Source organism: Ascidia mentula, chromosome 1 (genome assembly GCF_947561715.1).
Source record: "Ascidia mentula chromosome 1, kaAscMent1.1, whole genome shotgun sequence".
NCBI lineage: Eukaryota > Metazoa > Chordata > Ascidiacea > Phlebobranchia > Ascidiidae > Ascidia > Ascidia mentula.
In genome coordinates, this window is record NC_138566.1 from 27,689,292 (window position 1) to 27,712,067 (window position 22,776).

At 40.7% G+C, this 22,776-nt stretch overlaps 3 protein-coding genes across 3 annotated transcripts; 2 read left to right on the forward strand and 1 right to left on the reverse strand.

The window, feature by feature from the left end:
- Nucleotides 1–12: 12 nt before the first annotated feature.
- On the reverse strand, nt 13–16,928 carry LOC145892870 (uncharacterized). The gene is made up of 8 exons (XM_082982040.1): nt 16,728–16,928; nt 16,509–16,640; nt 15,548–15,604; nt 12,275–12,869; nt 11,997–12,124; nt 10,598–10,821; nt 1,380–1,593; nt 13–1,088 (listed from the first exon to the last, which is right to left on the reverse strand). Exons 2-8 carry the CDS (start codon nt 16,531–16,533, stop codon nt 622–624), a joined length of 1,710 nt encoding a protein of 569 aa, XP_082838166.1. The 5' UTR covers nt 16,534–16,640; nt 16,728–16,928; the 3' UTR covers nt 13–621.
- Nucleotides 16,929–18,843: 1,915 nt separating this feature from the next.
- LOC145892284 (ATPase GET3-like) lies at nt 18,844–22,755 on the forward strand. Its single transcript, XM_082981995.1, has 8 exons — nt 18,844–18,932; nt 20,308–20,503; nt 20,644–20,852; nt 21,027–21,117; nt 21,248–21,398; nt 21,562–21,672; nt 21,964–22,167; nt 22,283–22,755. Exons 2-8 carry the CDS (start codon nt 20,349–20,351, stop codon nt 22,403–22,405), a joined length of 1,044 nt encoding a protein of 347 aa, XP_082838121.1. The 5' UTR covers nt 18,844–18,932; nt 20,308–20,348; the 3' UTR covers nt 22,406–22,755.
- On the forward strand, nt 18,864–20,301 carry LOC145892300 (lysophosphatidylserine lipase ABHD12-like). The gene has a single exon (XM_082981996.1). It carries the CDS (start codon nt 18,883–18,885, stop codon nt 19,906–19,908), a length of 1,026 nt encoding a protein of 341 aa, XP_082838122.1. The 5' UTR covers nt 18,864–18,882; the 3' UTR covers nt 19,909–20,301.
- Nucleotides 22,756–22,776: the final 21 nt, after the last annotated feature.

The following is a 22,776-nucleotide window of genomic DNA, read 5'->3' on the forward strand; positions in this document are numbered from 1 at the left end:
CACTAGATGTCGTGGTTTTGTGTCTCATTTACTCGAAGAAACGATCAGAGTAGAAAATACAACGGAGACTTCATCGGGCGTCGAAACGACCAAGAACGTGAGTAGAATGTGCACTTTGTGCCGTAACAATCCGATAAACTTTTCGCCGCGAAACAATGAAGAACTTTCGGACGCACGTATTCTTCCGCGCTGGGAATTTGGCACGATTAGGTGGTTTCTGCACCGAACCGCGCTCAATGCAAGTAACCATGGCAACCGGAATATTTACGTTTTTCGTTCCGGAACGTTGGTTTAAACACGTGACGGCACCTTGATTGGGGGGGGATAAAAATGTGGGCTGTTAAGTTTTATGTCGGGGGAAGCACCAAACTTGCGTGTGGAGAGAAAGCATGAAAGTGACTTTGCAAGCCGCTATCATACGTCATTCGTAGTGACGTCATCTGCTTATTTTTACGCGGAGTGTCAAATTTCTGTCGCACAGAGTTTGAAACACAGGTAATAAAAGAATCGTTTGACGATAATAAGTTGAACTGTTCGGGAATTCCCCTCGTCTCGCTATGACGTCACAAAGCGTATTGCAACCAAACAATACGAGAAAAATTCACACAAAAGCGCAGAAAATCAAGCGGCCGAGTAATAATCTGGCGGTTCCGAATACTCGGGCGGGGGGTCAATAGGACGCGAGGGGTTGCTAGGCGATAACAATGACGCAGCCTCAATTGACCCCGGGGCGCTTCGCGTTTCAGAGTTCGAAACAACTTCCACGCGAGGGCCCAAGTTCCGCTGGACGCGCGTTGCCACGCGACCGTCATACTGAGATATGGCGGCGATCAGATCACTGTCAGTTGTGAAATACGACTTGTTCGGTGGGGGCTGAATGCACAGCTTGTTGGGGGGTTTCACCCAGCTCTCATCCCGGTAAGCTGGACTTCGTGATACCCGCGGGTCGCCACGCAACGGCGCTCGAGAGCAAGGCTGCTGCAAGTCTATGACGCTCGGTGGTTCTTTTTGGTACGGGTTGTTGAACTTCAGGCCCATGAACGATCCCGGAGTCACGTGATTCGACGTCACACCAAACGATCTAGAACCTAATGAAATCACAAAGGTTATTGGCAATCGGTTTATACGCGTTTTAGCGATCGGGAACAACACGCGCAGAAACGCGACCTTTTTAATTAATGGGGGGTGGCAGACGGGCAGACGTCACGTGATTAGGAAGCCGGAAGTCTGGTATAAAGGGGCATTCCAGAATTATTCATTTCACAACAATGATGTGCAGTCGATCCATCTTTCCATAAAATCGCGAAATTATTTGCAAAGGAGATTTCCACAGAAACTTTTTGCTGACTTTTCGCGAAAGAATATCAAACAACTCTTACCTGACTGACTCGTGCTCATTCCCGAGTGTGACGTCACAAGGTGCGATTGCGAAGCACTTGAGGGCACGTGACGCGTTGTTGCTAGGAGACAGCTCTCCTTTGTAGAGCAGCAGCAAAGATCGTAATTGCTTCTAATAGTGGATGGGGCGGGGTTCGAACCAACAATCTTCGGCTTGCAGCAACACAAACACGACAGCAAGGACCAGGTTTTACTCTGCAACACACAACCATCAGTGAAACTTAAGCTGAAATCAAATATTAAATTAGTTCCACTTCATGCCAACATAAATCACGACCATGGTTTATTTCTCAGCAATATGGGGGATGTTTTAAATTAGACAATTTCCGATTGAAATTCTAGAATTTTTTCAAAACCGTTTTCAAAAATTTCATTTAATCGCGAAATATATTTGAACTTCAGATATGACCTTGTCGTGTTCAAAACATTGCTTTAAACACCATCTCCCAAACCCACGTGGCTAGGTCTCCATAATGTACAGGGTAAGTACGTTCAAAAGATCACTTGAAGGTCATCACGACTAGCATACAGACGAAAACGTAAAACCACTTCTAAGAATAGTTACGTCACAATACGAATGTGTCTGTATCCGATCGAGACAGCGAACAACAAAGCTTTGTGAAATCACCCGGTAAAGACAGCAGAGGGTTGAGCGCCTCGAAGCGAAATGATACTTTCCACACTTTATATCCACCGCCCCTCATCAAGCCGATTGTCAGATGAGATCCCCCCCCCCCTCCCCTACAATAAACCAGGTGTTTTCTTGCCAACCTCACCAAGTCACGTAGGCCACTGTTGCGTCACAAACGCTTCACCTATTACGAAAAGGTGGCAGTCTGCTTCACAGGTGTCAAATAAATCTATCAACAAATTTCACATTCCGTTTGCTGGTGAGGTCATAGACCACGACTGTTTTGTAACAGTGCGTTGTATTGGTTTATTGTTGGAATAAGGTGTGTGGGGGCGTGTATCGTTATCTTCTTCAAGCCAAAGACAAGAACATAACTTGTAAGAGATAGAAGATAAAAGACCACATGTTCCCAACATTTTCCGTGTGCGTTCAACCACAACATGTGCGTATGAAGTTTTCGCTGAGTTGGTAAAGGGAAAACAGCAACATGTTTTCCTATAACCCAACAAAAAGACCGCCATTGATGCCATTACATTGCAAGATGTAACAGAAACAAACCGACATATAAACAAAAAAACATTTCCTGACATTAACATGCAACAACGGTATATAAATATACAGAGAATATTAGGGGATGCGTCAATCGGGTCTGAAAATCTCATGATCAGAGGAATTCTAATTCTGGATTAATTTAATTCTATTTAAACTATTTCCGGTGGAGCTGACGCAACCACGTGTTGAAGGCAGGACGAACCTTAGCCCAGATTTATCTGTGATCAAAGATTTCCACATAACCTAGTCTAGCCAACGCAACATTCACCGAATCACAACAAGTTCAAGACGGGGGGGGGTGGTAGGCCACCACGTGGTGAAGGTCATTTGCAAGACATGTTTGAGGTTTGAAACTTTCCACGCAAACACCGGAGATGATGTAGACGGAGATGACGTCACCAGAGCATTGTTTAACATGCGACTTGATTAGATCAACAGTGGTTTTAGATTGTAAACAGAAAATGCGGCTCCATTCTGCGCATGTGTCATGTGAGAAGTTACCTCACCAAGATTCATAAACTTGACATGGGAAGCGACGGAGCCCTCTTTGACAGCAGACACGTAGTCACGTTTTACGAGGACTCCATTCCCCCGGTTTTGCCATTATGTGGTGGCACGGACGTGACAGGATGGTTGTTGTGTCTGCTGCGGAGGTCGAAGGCGCTCAAGAATTTAAACTGAGGCCCTGAATCGGGAAGCGGGGGTGGGGGGGGGGGGGGTCACGTGCGATGTGTGTGATGCCACAGAAGCTCTACACGAAACCAACACCGTTTAGTTTCGCTTTCACAATTTCAATGTATCAAGGATTCACCATTATTGGAATCTTGTGTGGGACTAACGTGAATTCTAACTAACCCGAAATAACAAGTGAGTTTAGTGGGAACCTGCTTCTGTTGGAATCTGTAACTTGGTGAAAACCCCAAAGGTTTTGGTCAGTTACTCACAGGGATTGTGGCAAACTGAACCCTAAAGTCGCAGTTCTACTTTCAATGAATTCGGATATTTATTAAAAGTTTGGAACTGGCGAAGACGGAAATCCACCGCCCCAGGTTAAAATAATAAAACTCACACGCATCCTTCCCTTGTAAAAAATACCTTTGCATTCATGCGCACAACTTGTTTACGAGCTAGACGAGAAAAGCGGGGAAAGAAGGCAAATACGAGAGAGAGCGGGAGATGAAGTTTCGGAAAGACGTCGCAGATTTGGAATGTCTAGACAGCAGACAGTTAATTGTGAGGTCACAACGATCGGCGTGGCTCGAACAATCCTCCTCCGTGTTGCGCAACAATCGAATTTTGAACCTTATTTGTCACGTGATAATTCCTATTTGTAAAACCACTTTATATGGTCTAATTAACGGAAACCCAAACGTATTTTCCAATTCCTAATCTTTTTTGAAAAAGCCTCACAAGTTAAAAAATCAGAACAAATAACTTTTAAGGCTCATCCGCACATTTAAAGAAACTATATTTGCCTTCTCTTGCCACGAGAATACCCCAAAAAATGAGATATAATGACGTCACAATGTGTGAAACACGTGACCGAATTGAGCTTAGCGTGTTTGGAATATTTTCATGCGACCGTCTCGACATTGGCAGATCAATCATTTACACTTCAAGATCGAGTCGCTCGATGCTCTCCACACTCGTTCGCATTGTTTAACGCGTGTTTATTGCGTCATAATAAAACAGCATAAGCAGAGCCGCCCGCATTTTTAGCTTCAGATGCGCGCGAGTGATTTGAAAACACGGTAACTTTACAAAGGTTTCTCTATGGTTTTTGGCAGCATAATTTCGTCAACGTTTATACTTTCGACAAAAACAAATCTTCGAAAGTTCAGTGAAAATATTTGCAGGGTTTTGAGTTGTTACTAGAGTCTCGGTGGATGACAGCAGGGTTTTGAGTTGTTACTAGAGTCTCGGTGGATGACAGCAATGTGGACAATACTTAATTAAACCTCATTTGTACTTTGGTTGTTTATAAGCAACTGTGTATGTATCAACCACAAAACCTTTATCCGACACTGCAGAGTAATATTTTACCTTTTTCCTTTGTTTTTTGAACTGCAAGAGATCGTGATTGACCCCAGAAGTTTCGAATGGGATGCGATCTACGTGCTTTTGTTGAAGTTTTGGTTTTAAAACACTGAAGATGACAGCAAGCGGACCAGGCATGCCGCACGTTCAAAAACCTTGAGTGAGCAGCAACACGACAGTCATTATATATTTCTATGTTTCTCTGTTCGAAGGAAATTGATTTCTTTAGTAACAAAAATAAGGTTAGCCACAACATAACAATGAACTTACTGTCAGCATTAACTCATCTGATAACACACGATACCGCTTCACTCTCTACTTTTCGTTAAATTCAATCACATTTTAGTGAGAACTTTCCTGGCAATCTTTTACGACCGACTCCCACGTTTCGAACGTTTTTCCTGTTTCGCTCGAATTCGTCACAATTGGATTCAAAATGAAACGAAGGAAGTTGCCAAGTTTCGGGAAAATCTCGAATCCCATTGAGGGGGGACCATTGTCTCCGCCATTGATTGAAACAATCAAAATCACCGGAAATCGCGATGGGATTTATTTGAAATATTTTCAGCGAATTGCAACAAATTCGCGTCCTCGTTATTTGCGAACACAGTGTAAACAATGGGTTAACGCGATGTCATTGTTTACTTCGAAATTCACACAGCGGGATACACAGCAAGGCGAATAAACCTCACAAACGTAGTCGGCACAGACGCGCGTGCTGTGACTGTTGTCGAGCTTCTACAACCCTGCTTCATACGACTGGAGTGAGATTAAAACGCGACAAGGGTGCAGCGAAAAGCTCTCGAAACGTTCTGTAGTTGTATGCATAGCAAACAGAGAGGGTCGGCTTGATAGAGAGGTTTACAACCAACCCAGCCGATCCCTGAGCAACTCCCCAGCTGGCACAGTGGTCTACTGGAGTGTTGGATAATCCACCATCACCCTGTGCTCACTGGGGATTACGAAATTATCCAGAATTGTTAAGCAACAACGACACGGTGCTAGCTTCTATACAGAGACAGAAGTCCTGATGCTTGGTTTAATTTTTACTTTTTTAACTCCCTTTAAATGTTAACCTGAACCCATAACTTAACAAAACCCTGTAAAAGCACGCACAGCCCAATGCTGTTGTCACATAACAATGCCATATTGTTTCAATTTAAATGATGTGTCACAATATCCTTTGTATGGTAATATTTTATTGTCAGGCAATGTGACATCCACACATACTATAGAACCTGAATGAGCTTTGGATAATCAGCACACAACAAGCAAGGAACAAGATTTATGAAAAAGTTAATTTAAGAAATCTTACAGCACTCTCACAACACCTGCTGTCATATCCCAAAATAAGTTTAAACCTTGTTTGAATAACTATAGTTACTGTTCTGTATTAGTAAGTAACTGTTCAGTCAATAACACTATTCTCCCGTATTTAAACAACAACCTGTTACTTGTCCGACCATTCTTGCTGGACCCTCACATCACACACACAACTGTGAAGCTGCAAAAACTACCAACTGGCACCAGGGCACGATTCCTTCGCTTAGCACTGGTGTCTGACTTTATTCAGACTGGTCGAGACTATTACGCGAAGCTCGTGCCGGCTATCAACTACCGCCCAGACTGTTAGTCATAATAGCAAAACGACTGTGGCTTCGCCGTGACCGCCAGACAAAACGGACGGCGTCGGCTGCGCCTCCCAGCTTTCAAGCTTCTCATAATAAAGAAACAAGAGGAGGAGGAGGCGGCGGAGGTGTGGGCGGAAACGGGAAAGGAGAAACTCCCCTCACTCGGTTCTCACTCTGAGGTGAATGCCACAAACTTGCTGCAAAGACGCACTGTGAGATCTCGTACCCATGAAGGGAATCAAGTATTTACACAAACCCGGCAATCACATTCTGAACCCAGACGAGTCGTCAGCTCATAGATCGTTCAATACAAGTGGTTGGAGCAACACTGAGTGATCGGAACTGTCTGCAGTTGAATGTTTTCAAACAAACACACAGAATCGCTTCAACTTGGGGTGGGGCAAATCATGAGTCGAAATATATAAACGCGTAAATACGGGTTTTCGCCGAATTAATTACAAATATTCACCTTTACAAACAGGGTCTGAATTGGAAAAACTGAGGATGCAGAGTTCATTATGGCAGAAACACAAACGGAAGGAAGTAAACTTTCCAACGTGTGAATATCGACGGGTTTGCGTTTCTGTAATCGATATTCGTGGACATGGCAACAATTGTTTGAGCCGATCTTACATTTGTTTTTTTCACACATTTTGTGCAAAACAATCAAATCGCTTCTTGCATTGTTCGATAACAATCACGGAAATGAGCAGCAATGCCAACAAGAACAAACTCACACTCACATAAAGTCTGAAAAAAGTTTTTTGAACAAAATACGTGATCGCTTACAACAGCAAACTCTGGCATTGTCTTCCACAATTGCTTGAAAGATTTGCAATAAGTTTTCAAATAAAAATAATAATAAAGTTTTTGATTTTCTTGAAATTTCGGTGTAGGAATAACACAAATAACACAAAGAAGTTTAGAGATGTTTTAAATCTGCATGGAGATGGAAAGTAAGACTGACGTCACCAACAAGTTCCACCAAATTTGAACCCAACCCCGTCTGAAAGTCTGAAAAACTCAAACCTTGCCTTTAGTTCTGAGGTTGTTGGAGATTCGAAAACTGACGGTTTAACCGAATGGGCGGAAGCATCAGATAGCGAACTTCGCACACACACATACATATTTTAACTCCATGTTAAGATTATTTTCGCCTTGTTCTTGCATCAAACTTCTTATGAAAGTTTTTTGTACATTCATTGTTGCCTTTAGCAAGAATTTAATAGAACTGTATTTGGAATTAGTTCTTTTCTACTATAAGGCTCGAATGTCTTTAAAAGTGTCAAATTTACAACAAATGCCGTTCGGCCTAACCCATATTTCGTTTTCTGCAAATCGCGTGTTTATCGCGACTGGTAATGGTTGTGGAACTTGTGTGTTGCGCTACAATGAGCGTGTGTGTGTGTGGGGGGGGGGGGGGGGGGGGAGTCGCGGTGCAGACGTTTGTCGCGAGAAGCGCTCGCCTCCGATTGAACCGAGTGGTTTTGAGGGGAAGACAGCCTTTCATTTCTACTGGGTGCGACTCGAAATAAGTAGAAGGATCACGTTTGTGTCGAACTTTCAATTGCTGTCGATCACACGGTGATATTTGAAACAACAACATGATTTCTTAACTTTGTGCAACTTGGACATGTGATAATTCCTGTCAACAAAGCAAGACACCCAACACTTCAACCACGCTAAAGTTATCATAATATCCCAACACATAAACTCTTAACATACTGCAAGATGCTTTAAACTAAACAGAAAATTTGGTTTGGTAAAAATTACCAAACACTTGATACTCACGACTTGGACTTAATACTTTTCCTTCAATCAAAATGAACCAAAACAAACAACGACCAACCGACGATAGAATATATGCCTTTACTACGCAGTGGATCATTCAATAACCCCACTAAACGTTAACAAATATGTTTTCCACTTTGTTTAAGGTTTCCACTGTTTATTTTTTTGATCTGTTGTGGTAGCAGTTGCGCAATCGCATCACAGAACAAATGATAAACGTCAACAAATCCTGGGAACTTGGCACGTGACTGTGTGTGGTGGGCGCCCTCTAGTGGCGAGACGGTTCGTGCGTGAGCTGTGGTCGGAGGCGTAGACGCATAGTCAGACATCCCACGAATAAAGGTTGGGGCTTTCCGGTCCAACCATTGCAATAAACATAATTGCCCGTCCTTATATACTGAGGTACCAATCCTACAATTACCCAACCGCTGTTTTAATTAAAACAACATCCGCTTGTTCCCCAGTAATATTAAACGTGATTGGACAACTGTTGTTCAGCATGTGAATAACACAAGTTAGACGAATCAACTGCTACATTGAAGCAAGATGGCTGAAAACATGTACAGACTTTCTAGGACTGAGATCATGCAGGAAAGGTTGGGACAAATTTAAACCGGGTTTGTCTCAGTGCGGAAACTCTGACGAACGTTTACATTGTTCCTAATAACGCGGATGAATATCAAAATACCGGTTCCGCTTGACTTGTTGTTGATAGACATAGCATGAAACGGTGTGAAAACTTGCGCAACTTCCGCTGTGAATGCGGAAATGACAAAAATAAATCACGTGGGTAAGTTGCGGAACAGACGCAACGAAGCGGAACAACGTCACGTTCAGGTCTCAACTGTTGCGTCACATTAGGCGACGAGACAAAACCCGATACCTGCTGTCTATTTGTAGAACGCGCGCCGTACAAGCGACGGGAGCTAGATTGTCTCATTTTTCAATTGACACGAACTTAAACATCTTCCAGGGAAACAAGACACAAAAAACTATCCTAAAAGGTTTTCGTGGAAACATAAACGGCGACAACTTTTAGAACAAACATGGTAAAAAGAATAAGAACAAATCGATTGTTTTTATCACAACATTTTGCAGCAAATTAATTAAAAACTCCAAATTGAAGCACTGATCAAAGAGTTAATCGTAAAAAATTAATTACATAAAATATTGCAGCTATTTCCTGTTCTCCACGGTATTGTTTAGCAACAAAGACCATTATTTGGTATTCTGAATCTGCATTGTTACAACCTTGCCTTAGTTTTATTAAAATGTCCAATAGAGAACAGGCAAAAAACTGCAAATCCTTTACATTGTGCCCATTTAACTGCAGACAAATTATTTCGTAACTCACGCACATTATCACGCGTTTGTCACGTCACAACTAAAGATTATGTGCGCACAGACAGAATAAGGCCCGTTGAATTGGCACGTTTTATTCTTGTGAACTTTCGCCTGCTGCAGTAGCAGACATAGTGGGGAGTTATTAAACGTTTTACCGAGTCAGCGCATGGCGTATGTGGTAACGTGCGTTTGGTGCGCTTCGTGCGTCTGCGTGGTCTAAGCAATTGAACATGCGATGCAGTGCGCGTTTGCATTTACACCGTTAAGGTTTGCCACTAAATACCCGTTGGTTTTAACCAAGATATAGATGTGCTACGCAAGTTTTTAAGCCATATTACAGTCTCTGTCAGCGCAGTATGCAGGGCGTGATCTGGTCCAGTTTCCAAGTTGTCACGCAATTTGACTAAACTTAAAACTCTGCAACACTCAAAGCTGATATTGTTGTACAGAAAAGTTGTGAGTGCAACTCGGTTGTTAATACGTCATATCTAGCAAATTCTGCAATACGCCGTCAGTCTCAGGTCTAAACCTTTTTATAGTTACTCGCAAAGCAATCTTGCTTCGTTCAAAATATATTCTAATGACGTAACCATTTATTATGATGAAATTATTGTTATTAACCAAATTTGACAGTGAAGCTACCGTTTGACCTTTGGACAATGTCAAGGTCATATATCAACACCATCGATCACGCGCGCGTCGAATTTCCTTCTTATTAGTGTCTGACAAACTGGCGCTTTCATTGGTCGATAAGAGTGGGCGTGTCAAATGCTTGTGCAGGTTAATTTAATCTTAAGAATCCGGAGCGTTACAGGTGGGGGCTCAAAAACAATCAAAAGCAGGAATGAAAAAACACTCAGATATTAATTCTGTTTACGTCAAGTTTGTTTGTTTGTTGTTTGTTTGACAAAACTGTTTTCCGCGAAATACGTGGTTTCGGCATTGAATTCCTGGATACTTTGAATTATAAATGTTCCCCTATTCCGATTCTAAATTGAAAGTTTCATGGTTTTGTGATTTTCAAATTATTCATTACATCATCACTGGTGACCTGAACGACCTTCACATGATACAACTCCATACAAGGCATTATGGCATGATACTAAACATTGCGCCAACATTAAGTTGGTTTCCTTAAATAAATCCGATAATATTAGCTTTATTCCCCTTTCTCTTCTTTGCTCTGTCTACAAAGTAAAATCAACATACAAACCTGTTCGTGTGCCCTCTGCCGGTTATCGTGCAGCGGAGAACTTTGTCGGCAGATGTTGCGCCAACTTCCGCAAAAAAGTTTCAGGAGAATTACGGTGATTAGAACCAAGAAAGCGACCCCTAGTGGAAGCAACCACTGTAAGACCGTCGAGCGTCCTTTAGTGTTGGTTGATACGATAGTGGGCGACATCGTGTGGTCAACAGTGTCGACGTTCGCATCTGGCGCTGTGAAACAATCGAGGATGGAGGTTAAAATGCCTGGGGAGGTTAATAGTTACAGAATAAATGAGTAGTTTTCAACCATTCCGTCGTCATTTTTAATCAATCTACTGGCACTAGGGATGTGCCAAGGCGAACCCGAACCCGAATAGATTCGCCGAATATGAGCACAGATTTCATATTCGTGCGAACCCGAATATTGCGCAAGATTCGTATGCGAATATTTATCGACGCATAATATGGTTGTGTAATACAACCGCCAAAGTTTTTGTCTTTTTCGCATGACAAATAACGGTAGCACACAGCTTATAACGCCACGAGAACTGGTGCAGTCGTTTTTGCTATTGGTTTATCACCACGATTGAACAAAACGTGACGAAAATACCGTCCCGGTGGTCTAATATCGTATTATAGTTCTGGGCGCTGCTCGTAGCACGGGTTTTCGTCACCAAAATACAGAAGCGCATTTGAAAACAAAAGAACGGAAGTCTTGTGTTGTTCAACTTTATATATGTTCAATCATGACATAACGGCTTTATTACGTTATGTCAATCAAAGTATCGTTTTTCCTAAACACTAGCGGTAAAGGTGATGCAAACGAACAACTATTATTGACGTCACACTTGCATGCGAATATATTCGGATTCGCACGAAGAATGTTTCTATTTATTCACGAACCCGAATCTTTGTCCATTTGGCACATCCCTAACTGGCACAATGTTTGCTTGGAATTCTTAACATGTTTCGGAAACCGCCCAAGAAACTGTTGCCCTAAATTAATTACGAGACTTTGCAAAACCAACATGGGTGAACCGCCACGCTCAGGCCTGCTGCCTCTAGTGGTTAACACGACCGACCGAGGTGCGATAAGCGGTCATTAGAGCGTGACATCAGGTCAAGCGTGAAGCTCAAGATCTTAATCAGTGACAAGAGGGGGTCAGTGGATTATTTCAAGCGGAAATTCCACATTTTCATTGTAATCAAAATGTGGTAGAGGGAAAACACCCTTACTGATACCCTTGTGACATTCTCACATCATAAATTTCTCAGGGTAACATTGGACGCGAGTGGAGACGCGGCGTTTAGTTTAAACCCGCTTCGTTTGCCGGGTGACCTCATGACCTTCTTAACCCATTAATATAAACACCAGTGAAAACCAAAAATCTTAACTCAATATTCACCTGTTGATAGAGAAACTTCTGTCTCAAATTTGAAAACAAGAAAAAAAGAAACGTTTTGGGGGGATCCCCATCTGACGTCAACGATTAGTTTGCTGATTAAAGAATATAAAAATCTGCTGCCGGAATTCCTGAATAAAACAAACTTCACATGAAACGCGTCTACATTTCACATGACCGTAATATTGAATATTTTGGTGAACTTGTGTTAGTTTTTAAACAACTTGAAATACAGGAGCTCTTGTCTCCAGTTACAATCGAACTTCTATCTGAATTCTTACCGATCAATATTATCGGCGTCTTCCCTGGTCGCGTTCAGCGGGGAGGAAATATTCCCACACATTTGAAATAAAACTGGCCACACACTCTGGGGCGCCACCGACCGACTGAATCGGTAGCTTCCTCTTCCGCTTTTGCGTTTACGAATAATTTTGGAGCCAAGGTCGGCGACATTTCGTTTCGACTCAACCAAAGGTTTGCCGTTGGCTCGGTTGCGCCACATAGTGGCTTTAGGTTCGTCGAGCCGTCTTGTCCCTCTGTCGCTTCCGTATAAATCACGTTTATGTCTTTGCGCAAAATTTGCCCTGTTTTGTCTTATAAGTAGAATTGGCGGCTCTTGGCATCCCGAAGAACGTTTGCGGTGTTGGCGGCAATTTCTGGATGCATTCCCGGCGGTGAAGTTTGAATGAACTTTGATGGTGACGGGGCGTTGGGAAGATGCGACGACACACAACCGAAAAACCATGGAGTTTTTATTAAAGCTGAAGTCATCTCTGTACGCCGCGTTCACGGAGCCGTTTGAATGGCAGTTTGCGTCAAATGCTCCCACGTCACATTTCCAAATCGATGACGTGGTAACTATGACGTCACAACCACCTGAAAACAGACAAACTGGTAAATTCAGGTATTTTTGATCCTTGGTGTCATACAGGGTAGCTGGGCACTTATATGCAAATAGCCTGCAGCGTTACCATGCCAACGATCGATTTATCGGTAAATTTGTCTTTGGATTAGTTGGGAGAAATTGGATTCTCTCATCTACGTATAGATAAACTTACCAAAAACTTCCTCGTTTATTGCAAACTTGACATGACATCTCCATTAAAAATACATATAACTATAATAATAATATCATTATCAGCTCAGTTAAAGTTAAAAAAAAACAGTTCTGAATATGAAAATTGAGCTTCTTAGCAGGTAAAATGACACCTATTAATGATATTTAAGTTTCATGACTAATTTAAGTTTTAATGTGAATTTAATTCCTTTAATGTAACAGACTGTCCCCATTGTGCTGTTGGTAATGTGCTTACTACTGTAAATATGTTGCTGTAGACAAAAAAAAGTATCAAAGAAAACTTTTTACAATAAACTTAGCAACAGTTCTAGAGTAAGAATCTATCTATAGAGTAAGTTAGACATGCTGGTATTTAATTCCCTAAACAATTGTATTAAACAATGTGTTCTATTCTTTGTGGATCAGAAACTATGGGATTACAATGAGGCAAGGTGACGTCACAATCAGCAACAGGGAGTTGTGGGTAACTTGTGCAAATATTTGTGAAGGATTGAGATATGCCTAAAGTTGAATAGGTTTAAGGAAGGTGAAGGTATGGGTCAGGTGGACTCAAGGTGTTCCTATCTCAATCAACACTTGGTAATAATTAAAAACTTTTTTGACATTATATGTTAGCTACGTTTAGTGGACCGATATATAACCAAACCATAAGCTTAAGCGCAGACAAATGAGAGCTTTTATAACTGTGCGCAATTTTGGCTTCAACATATAATGGTAAAAATGGTTAAAAACGATTTTAGTATTGATACAGAATTGTCCTGGTTAGCTTTTGGGTGGAAAGAAAAACTCAGTAACAAACTGACAGCTTTGGTAAAATGTGCAACCTGATTTAAAACTTTGTTATTTTGCCGGCATGCACACAACCTTAGCCCAACCACAGTTAATGCAACATAGCTGATTCTGTAAATGCCACAGGCATTATATGTGAAGTGTACTCAACACACAGGCATTGCAGACAGTGCCTTGTTCATTCATATTACAAAACTTTACACATGCTTACCAAAATAACCAAGTTTTTACACACGTTATAACCACCCCAATTTTTGTGCATATATTTTTGGTAGAAGACCATGAGGAATTTAGCATAACAGTATATTTTCGAGAAAGCACCAGTTAAATTAGTGGCAATTATAATTTGCAGTAATGCATGCAGCGACTACGTCCTTGCAAAATTTGATACAAGTCCTATATTATCATAAATGTACTTGGAGCTTTAAGCGGGTTATAGTTCACGTTAGTAAATTCGGGATTTGCTCAGGCATAAAGCAGCAAAGGTGTTCAGACCTGGGTGAGTGTGCAAGATGCGCAAGCGTGCACTTGTGTGTGCGAGCGCAAGGTCTCGACAGGACAAGCGAGCGAGCGTGCGTGCGTGGTCATGGTTTAGGTCTAGACAAGAGAGACGTGACTGCTCACCGCACCGCTGCTCCTCTTTCCTCTTAATAAAAGAAACAAAGAGAAGCAGTTTACTCTCGCCCGTCGCCTAAATCCTTCCCAGTCGCCCGCCATCAGCATATTTCGTCACAATCGCACACATTTAACAAATATAAACCATAGGTTGGAACAAAACACACAGCTGTCTTTGAAAATAACTTGAACTTAGTGAATGTTGACAGGAGGTTGTAACATATTTCAATGGTAGTTGGTAGAAAAAAACATCGAGTTAATGTTAAACATACTGAATGTGCATTCCAATTTTACAGACCTTAAGGAGTAGAAGAACTCTTAGGGTCCACATTGGGTTTACATCAATTGCTCGTAAACCTTCGGCACGAATGCATTTATTTCCTCTCATTTTCGTACAAATAAAACCAGCGAAATTGCAGAACTAACATTAATCCAACGGGGGTGGTACGTGCACTGTCACATGTATTAAGGTCTCCCGCAGTAAGTTAATGTAGTTTGAAAATGTGACAACAAGATTATCCGAGATATCTGTGTGTTTAAACTGATTATACCCAAAACCATCACACCAGTTGTTGGAGCTACGCACATGATGTGCTTGTTAACCTTTGTGCTTTTTAGACAGCAATGTTAGCGCGCAGTGGAAGTTGGAGTGGCAAATTTAAAACATAACGGTACACGTCTGCCGCAAGTTAACTGTCTGCCTTCACAACATGTTGGAATGTGTGAAAGAGGATACAATGAAAAAGAGAAGCGTGAATTTACAAACCGCGGGACGTCCAGCATAACATTGTTACGTCACTTTAGAAGGCTCACTGATTGTATTTTAACGCTTATGGGTTTTCCCGCGGTTCCGATGTTAGCAATGTTTAATTTGTGATAAGGAACCCTTGTCGAAAGTTGTTGTGGTTATTCTTAATGCCGTAATATACAGTTTTGTTGAATCACAAACATTGTGGTGAATTAGACTAAGTATGACTTTTACTAAATTCCTCTGCTTAACTAAGGCCAGCATATTAACTTTAGCCTTTCCTATTCAAATCAACCAATCTTACTTGTGCGAATTCAAACTCACCACTTTTCAACGACGATGAAAACCGTAGGAAGCAGACGAGAAGGGAAATCACCGAAACTGCAACAAGTAAATAGGCTGAAATGAAAAGTTGGCGCCAAGTAACTGCCTTCAACTACAAAGCCAGCCCAAATGCGACCTTATCATATTTGTATCGCGTTCCAAACACCAAGTTCTAAATTAAAATAAACTTTTAACCCCACCCATCAATATTTAAGCATTGTTACGTCACTACGTATTCGGTCCCGTGTGATTATTGACAGTTTGAATTTTAGAACGAGCTAATTGTTGTAAAGAGAATTATACGATTTCATGCAATAAACCTGGCTGAAGTTATTGTGGATGGTAACGTTTTCTTTTTTTTAAAACAGTTACAGCCACGGAAAGATTTTGATATCTCGTAAAAGCAAACATTGGGAAACGCAACGAATGAAATTGTCATCGAAACCTCACCAACGTTTGTGTAAAATTAATCAGCTGGCGGCCTTTTCTTTACATTTCAAATACTTTAAAACAATTGTCAATAACTTTGAGGTTATAGGAGTTCAACCTAGTTTCGTGTGCGGAGGGTTCATGGCTTCCCATTCGCCTGGCTGAGGCACCAACCCGAGCTTGTAATGGAAAACGGCGAAACGGGTTTAAGGGCAAGTTCCAGAGAGAGGCGCAGTCGGGCACGCAGACATAATAAACTTCGGTGAAAAGGAGAGGCGGCGTTTTTACACAGAGGGAGAGAAGCTATTGCTCTGGAATATTCGGCGCCACCGATTCTCGCGACCGTTTCTTTAAACGAATTACTCTGCCCTGGGTTTGAAGGGCGGCATTTGCAGGGAAGGCTTGAGCTGCAGAAAGTACTATTCATGGTCACAAATGCGAACCTTCTTTATTTGCACTGCAACGAATAGCTCCGACACACGATTTCTTAACATAAACCCCAAGTTTGTTTGCAAAACCATGTAACACTTACATATAGTAGCAATTATTGTTGGCATACTGCATGACTGCAGTTCCAGGAGCGTTCGAACTTGGTCATCGGTGCCTTTTCCACGCCTCAGCGCACCAATATGTTAAAACAGCCCCTAACTACAGATTCGCTCTCCTGAAAATGAATCTTATTTAAGTTTTCATTCTCTGCACCAAAAACTTATATCCTGAATCACAGGAGATATCACACACTGTACAAGACCTGATATATTATTTGCTGTGAGATTCCAAACAAAGGTTGTGCCTATGTTTCTCAGCACTGTAGAGGTTTCAGTGAATCTCCCTCAGTGCTTTGTCCTCTGTCCGCACTACAGTCAATCAACCACCGCTGGCTTCTGCCACAAACCGAGGTAACACGAATATATTCTGAAAGTTATTCAACCAGTCTCGGTAACACGTACAGCGCTATGCCCGCACTTCAATAACGACTTGGCCAAGTACATACGACGACTAGCAACTCGAACAAACGCTCCTCGCCGAAACTGGGCTTTGTTTCTTTGACAACTAGCACGCAGCCAACAGAGCGAGGCAGTCTGCCCCTCACCATACAATACATCCCCTTTCTCTCTTTCTTCTCTTCTGAAACGCAGACTGGCGCTTAGAGAAATAATAGCGCAGTTCGTGTCGGAGGGTGCGGGCTCGCGAGCTCTCTCACAAAATGCATTCCCTTGTACGTGGCAGTAATGTTCGACTTGTTATTAAAACGCACACTCCTTGCCGTTGCCTATAGCGAAGATTACAGTAACAAGAGCCAACTTCGAAGTTCTGCATATCTCTGTCTATTGAATCTGGAATTAACACTTCCCGCCAGGGCTGTGAGCTTGAACCGCGGGATCGTCATGCAAGCTTCTTTCAGCAGTTTTGTAAATTTCGTCTGACAACCCAACCACAAGCTCATGGCCACCGCGGTTTCAATTCGATGAAAAATAAAAATGATGCCTAACACAAAACTTCATCATTGACGAATTTTTAAAGCCACCGGAACCGGTGTTTGCGAGTAGATCGCTGAGTCTGTCACAAGGAATTGCTATACGTCCGGGTTTTCCATCACGTTCCCGTAATGTTCAAGTCTTCGTCAGAAATGAAAGGGGAAAAAGTACCCAAATGTCCGGGAACTTCTCGTAGCCGATGAATTGATGTAAAAATCCCTGGTATGACGCCTGTGACCCTCAGAAAGTCCACCTGGGACAGACGACCGACCACAAAAGATCCCAACAATAAACGGTCCGGGATACTTTGACCATTATGGTTATACATAAGCCACTGATAATTTACAATTTTTAAACTGCTCTACCGTAAAGTGGGGTATTGCTTAATGCATACGATGGCCGTGTATTGTACTGTAAATATGGTCGCAAATTCGTCCATGGTGTGGAACCATGTGGTAGAATTGCACGATTTCTGTGGAGAAAAGAAAACATACTTACGTATACAAGTAAGCGGCGTATAATGGACACCACGTGAGTTCTGTGCCACGCTTGATTTACCATGAGTTGTACGGGTTATGTTGCAAAATCAATAATAACTATATGCCTTCCAAACAGGAAATTTTATATTACATTTTGTAGAATCCTCTGGCAAAAACACCATTCTCATTCTGGTAGTTATAGAGTTATTTTATTTCCCCCCTATAACATAGTATGTTTCGAATGGAATGCATAAAAAAGAGAACATCGTTTTTTGGGAAGTTAAATTAAATTAATGAATGAATTGGATTAAAGTTGGTATTCGATAACGTGTCAAAACCAACAAAATATAACGGTATGTTCTGTGCCACAAACTGAGCTCCCTTTTTCTGGTAAAATATATTTTTTCATGCAAACAATTTCTGCTAATATCTTAATCACTCGAAGGCAATCTTTCACACAGCATTAACACATCATGAAACACTATTTACCTTCACTTGTATGCGTAAATGATTCTCAAACCATATGTGTGGGGAATGCGACCGATACACGCGATTGTTGTTCAGCAATGGTTGTAGAATCCTGTAATTAAGCGTCACAGTTGAGCAGCTGTTAGTTTTGTCTTTTCAAGATTGTACCTGATCAGTCTGAACAAACATGTCATAATGATATTTTTGTTTGTTTTTATCATAATGATAGTTAATGTTGTGGAAGCATGTATGCGAAGGAAGTCCTTTTCATTTTCATTTAAAACTTTTTACAAACTCTTTGATGTTTATGTTCAATGGAAATGTTTATTTTTAATTTGACTCTAAATTATTTCTTGTTTTAATGTTTATCTACACAAGGAGCACAAATTACATGAAGGTCACAAAACTGTTTTTTTTATTTGAAAGTCTTTATTTTTTGCAGGCCTTTTATATCTAAGACGAATACAGCATATTAAGTATCATGTTTTCATGGTTGGAGTCCATTTGTACCTACACACCCCTGTGTATAAGGTGTGTAGCTTTGGTTTACGCAGCCATACCAATGGTTATTCAGATTTGGCCAACTATTATAAGGCATGTTGCATTCTTGAACTTTCTTTGCTTGCCATTATCATACTTAAAACTGAATGAGCCTAAAAATGCTTGGAAAATGGATGGAGTGATTAACACGTACATAGAAAGTGAGTCAGGAATTCATTTGGGAATCTGGCACTTCTCCCCTCTGAATTTAACTGATGCCACTTTGTTGAATGCCAAGAAGGTTGTAATTTATTGCCATGGCAACGCATTTCACCGTGGTGAAGGCCATCGGAGAAATCTTTATCACCTCCTACAGAATTTAGGTTTTCATGTTATAACTTTTGACTACCGGGGGTTTGGTGATTCTGCTGGTACTCCAAGTGAGGCTGGGGTCATCACAGACACAATTGCAGTGTATAAGTGGACAGTTAACCAGATTGAAAACCAAGAATGCCAAGTCTTAGTATGGGGACATTCATTAGGTACTACTGTGTCGACTCAGGCATTGCTGAAGTTACAAGAAGAGGAATTTTCCAAGTTGCCTGATGGTTTAATTCTGGAAGCGCCTTTCACAAAGTTGTTGGAAGTTATGTTTGAATATCCTATCTCTAAAGTCATAATATACTTATACCCAAAGTGGTTAATTCTTAATCGAATCAAAGATGCTGTTCAAAAGAACCATCTTGAGTTCAACACCATTGATTGTTTGCCTAAACTCAAGTTAGATGTGCTGATATTGCACGCTAAAGATGACATAAAAATTCCACATCAGTTTGGGGAAAAACTTTTTAAGAGACTAAAGTCTGGGAGTCAATGCAGAAGCAGCAAATTTATTTCATTTGAAGGGATCCATCGTCATGGCCACAATAATTGCTGGAATAACCCAGAGTTTGCGCGTCTTGTGTCTGAATTCTCTGAGTCTGTTCGAAACAAAGTTGTGCAGAGGTTCACAGCAATCAGCATATAGTCACATATTTTTGTTCTGTTTGTTCAATTATTTTAGATTAATTGGTTTTAACCAGTTTTCCGGTGTGTGTTTTATTCTGTAAACTTTTGTGTCAGCATCATCAATGTCATTATTTGCAAACAGCAATTTTACCTCACTGTCCCAAACTGCATCACCTTCATGTTACTACCGTGGTATGTGTAATCCGCTACAAGTAAAATGTACCAAAATCTTGGACTGCATGAAGTGTACCAAAAGCATGAACACTTCATGCAGCAAGTAGAAAATTTGTTCCATATGTAACTCACTGTACTGTGCTTTGCAATAATAACTGCTTGTTAAAGAACTAATTATTTACACAGAGTTTGTCATGTGCCATGAACTGCTCTTAATTTTTGTGTGTTTGTGTTCTATTTGTAGGGCTGTAAGTCAGTTTATAAACGCTTGCTTGCAATAAATCAATGATGGCGACTTTGGAAGGGAAGGAAGAAGAATTTTTTGACGCCCACGAGGAACAGAATAAATTACAACCAACCATAAACAACATACTTGTGCAGAAATCATTGAAGTGGATTTTTGTTGGTGGTAAAGGTGGAGTGGGGAAAACCACATGCAGGTGTTGTCTGTTTTCAATCTATTTCATATTAAACACTTTACACAATTTTAGTAATCTTTACACAGTTTGTTAATGTTTCTTAATTGCATGTTTATGTTGAAAAACATGCTTAAAAATAATGTTTTTGTGTCTGTTTGCAGTTGCAGTCTTGCAGCCCAGCTCTCAAGATATCGGGACAGTGTTCTCATAATTTCCACTGACCCTGCACACAATGTTTCAGACGCTTTCAACCAAAAGTTCTCAAAGGTTCCTGTAAAAGTGAATGGTTTCGATAATCTTTATGCGATGGAAATCGACCCATCTCTGGGAATCACAGAACTTCCCGATGAACTTTTGGATGAGGACACTAGTAAAAACTTTTGTGTTTACTTAATATTTATAAATGCAACTTATTTTTGATAAAAATTTGTGAATTAATGTAAACTTCTACATTTGTTTTGTCGTGTTGGAACACCTTCATAAATTTTTTATTGCAAATCAAAAAGTAAAATATCTGAAAATTGCTGATATTTTTGTTTTGAAGCCATGCTTGGGATGAGCAAAAAGATGATGAAAGATTTTGTGTCTGCTTTTCCTGGCATTGATGAAGCAATGAGCTACGCTGAAGTCATGAGGTTGCAACTAAGATGTGTTTAGTAAAACTATTAAGTACAAGATCTGGGTCAATAATAGAAATGCTGTACATGATCAGTTTCAGCAAAACATATTTGGGGCCAACTTGTAACCACCAGTTGTACTTTGTAGGTTGGTTAAAGGAATGAACTTTGATGTGGTTGTGTTCGATACAGCTCCAACTGGGCACACATTACGCTTACTCAACTTCCCCGCTGTTGTGGAAGATGGACTTGGAAAACTTCTTCAGGTCAAAAATAAACTTGCACCCTTCATCAACCAGGTTTGTTGGTTGTTTTTTTAGAAACATTTTTAAATTCAATAAAATACATTTGTTGAAAGTTAACAATACTTTGTCCGACTATATGTCATAGAGTTAGTTAGCAACACATTGAAAACATTAACCTTTTCCAGGTTTTGATTTATGTTAACAATTTGTTGGACAGATGGGTGGGTTGTTAGGAATGGGTGAGGAAATGAACACGGAGACGATGGCGTCAAAACTCAGTGACATTTTACCGACGATTAGAATGATTAACGAGCAGTTCAAAGATGAGGTAAGCTCTCTAAGGAATTGTAACAAAAAATAACTAGCAACCATAACTAATGTCTAACTGCCCTCAGTGTGATACTCCATAATGTGATGAAAGTGGTATTTCTATGTCAAAACGACAGGTTATCGATGATAATGTACAGAGGATAGCAAAGCATTCAGTTCATTGTCCATACCCTGAACTCTGTAGTAAAGAGTGGTCAAAGCATCATTTAAAGTATTGCTTGCATTCCAGAACTTTCCAATGCCTTAAAATTAAAACTGACAAAGATCACATGATTGTTGTTGTTTACAGAATCTCACAACCTTTGTTTGTGTTTGCATCGCCGAGTTTCTGTCTATGTACGAGACAGAGAGGCTTGTTCAAGAGCTCTCCAAGCTTAGTATCGATACTCATAACATCATCGTTAACCAGGTCCTCTACCCATCCACAATGGATGGGAAACCATGTTCACTTTGCCAATCTCGGTGCAAACTGCAAACAAAATATCTTGAACAGGTCAGTTTGGGAAATAAATTTATGTTGTTGCAACAATATTTGAATAATGGTCATTATGTTATTGTGAGCATAGATAGAGGTTTCTGGTGTGATTTTTACAAATAAATCTTTTCAGATTGAGGATCTTTATGAAGATTTCCATATAGTTAAAACTCCACTTTTGGAAAGTGAAGTTCGAGGAGTTGAAAAAGTCAAAGCATTTTCTCGTCATCTTATCGTCCCCTACAAACCATCTTGATAATTTGTTGAATCTTATAATTCTACTATTATAAGCAATATACTATGAAGGCCTATTTCTTATGCTATGTAGTATCTTGTTAACCATCAGAAAACGTTTAGTAATTTATGTTTGTGACCTGGTTGTATACATGTGCATTGTTGCTCCAACATGCTGCTTTTCACCTCTGCAATCTCCCATAATAATTGTTAACTAAAGAAGGATTCTTGTGCAAGTAAATTTTCTGTTCTAATTTAAAACAGTGTCTTGTTTGGGTTCATTTGGCAGCAGATTTCATTTGTTCACTGCAAGAATTTTCGAGACTGTTGGGAGATCTGTGGTGAATTAAATATCAGAACATAGCTTAAAACTGCAATAAAAAATATTTTCAC

What these genes read in the sequence shown, in the direction of transcription:
- LOC145892870 (XM_082982040.1), bottom strand. Translation starts at nt 16,533, where the DNA reads ATGCCAACAATAATTGCTACTATAT. An exon ending in TTCATCGTCGTTGAAAAGTG is followed by an intron (nt 12,870 to 15,547) that starts GTGAGTTTGAAT and finishes GTCTGTTTTCAG; the next exon opens with GTGGTTGTGACGTCATAGTT. An exon ending in GGCAGAGGGCACACGAACAG is followed by an intron (nt 1,594 to 10,597) that starts GTTTGTATGTTG and finishes TGTGTGTTGCAG; the next exon opens with AGTAAAACCTGGTCCTTGCT.
- LOC145892300 (XM_082981996.1), top strand. Translation starts at nt 18,883, where the DNA reads ATGTTTTCATGGTTGGAGTCCATTTGTACCTACACACCCCTGTGTATA.
- LOC145892284 (XM_082981995.1), top strand. Translation starts at nt 20,349, where the DNA reads ATGATGGCGACTTTGGAAGGGAAGGAAGAAGAATTTTTTGACGCCCAC. An exon ending in AGCTACGCTGAAGTCATGAG is followed by an intron (nt 21,118 to 21,247) that starts GTTGCAACTAAG and finishes TGTACTTTGTAG; the next exon opens with GTTGGTTAAAGGAATGAACT. An exon ending in AAACAAAATATCTTGAACAG is followed by an intron (nt 22,168 to 22,282) that starts GTCAGTTTGGGA and finishes AAATCTTTTCAG; the next exon opens with ATTGAGGATCTTTATGAAGA.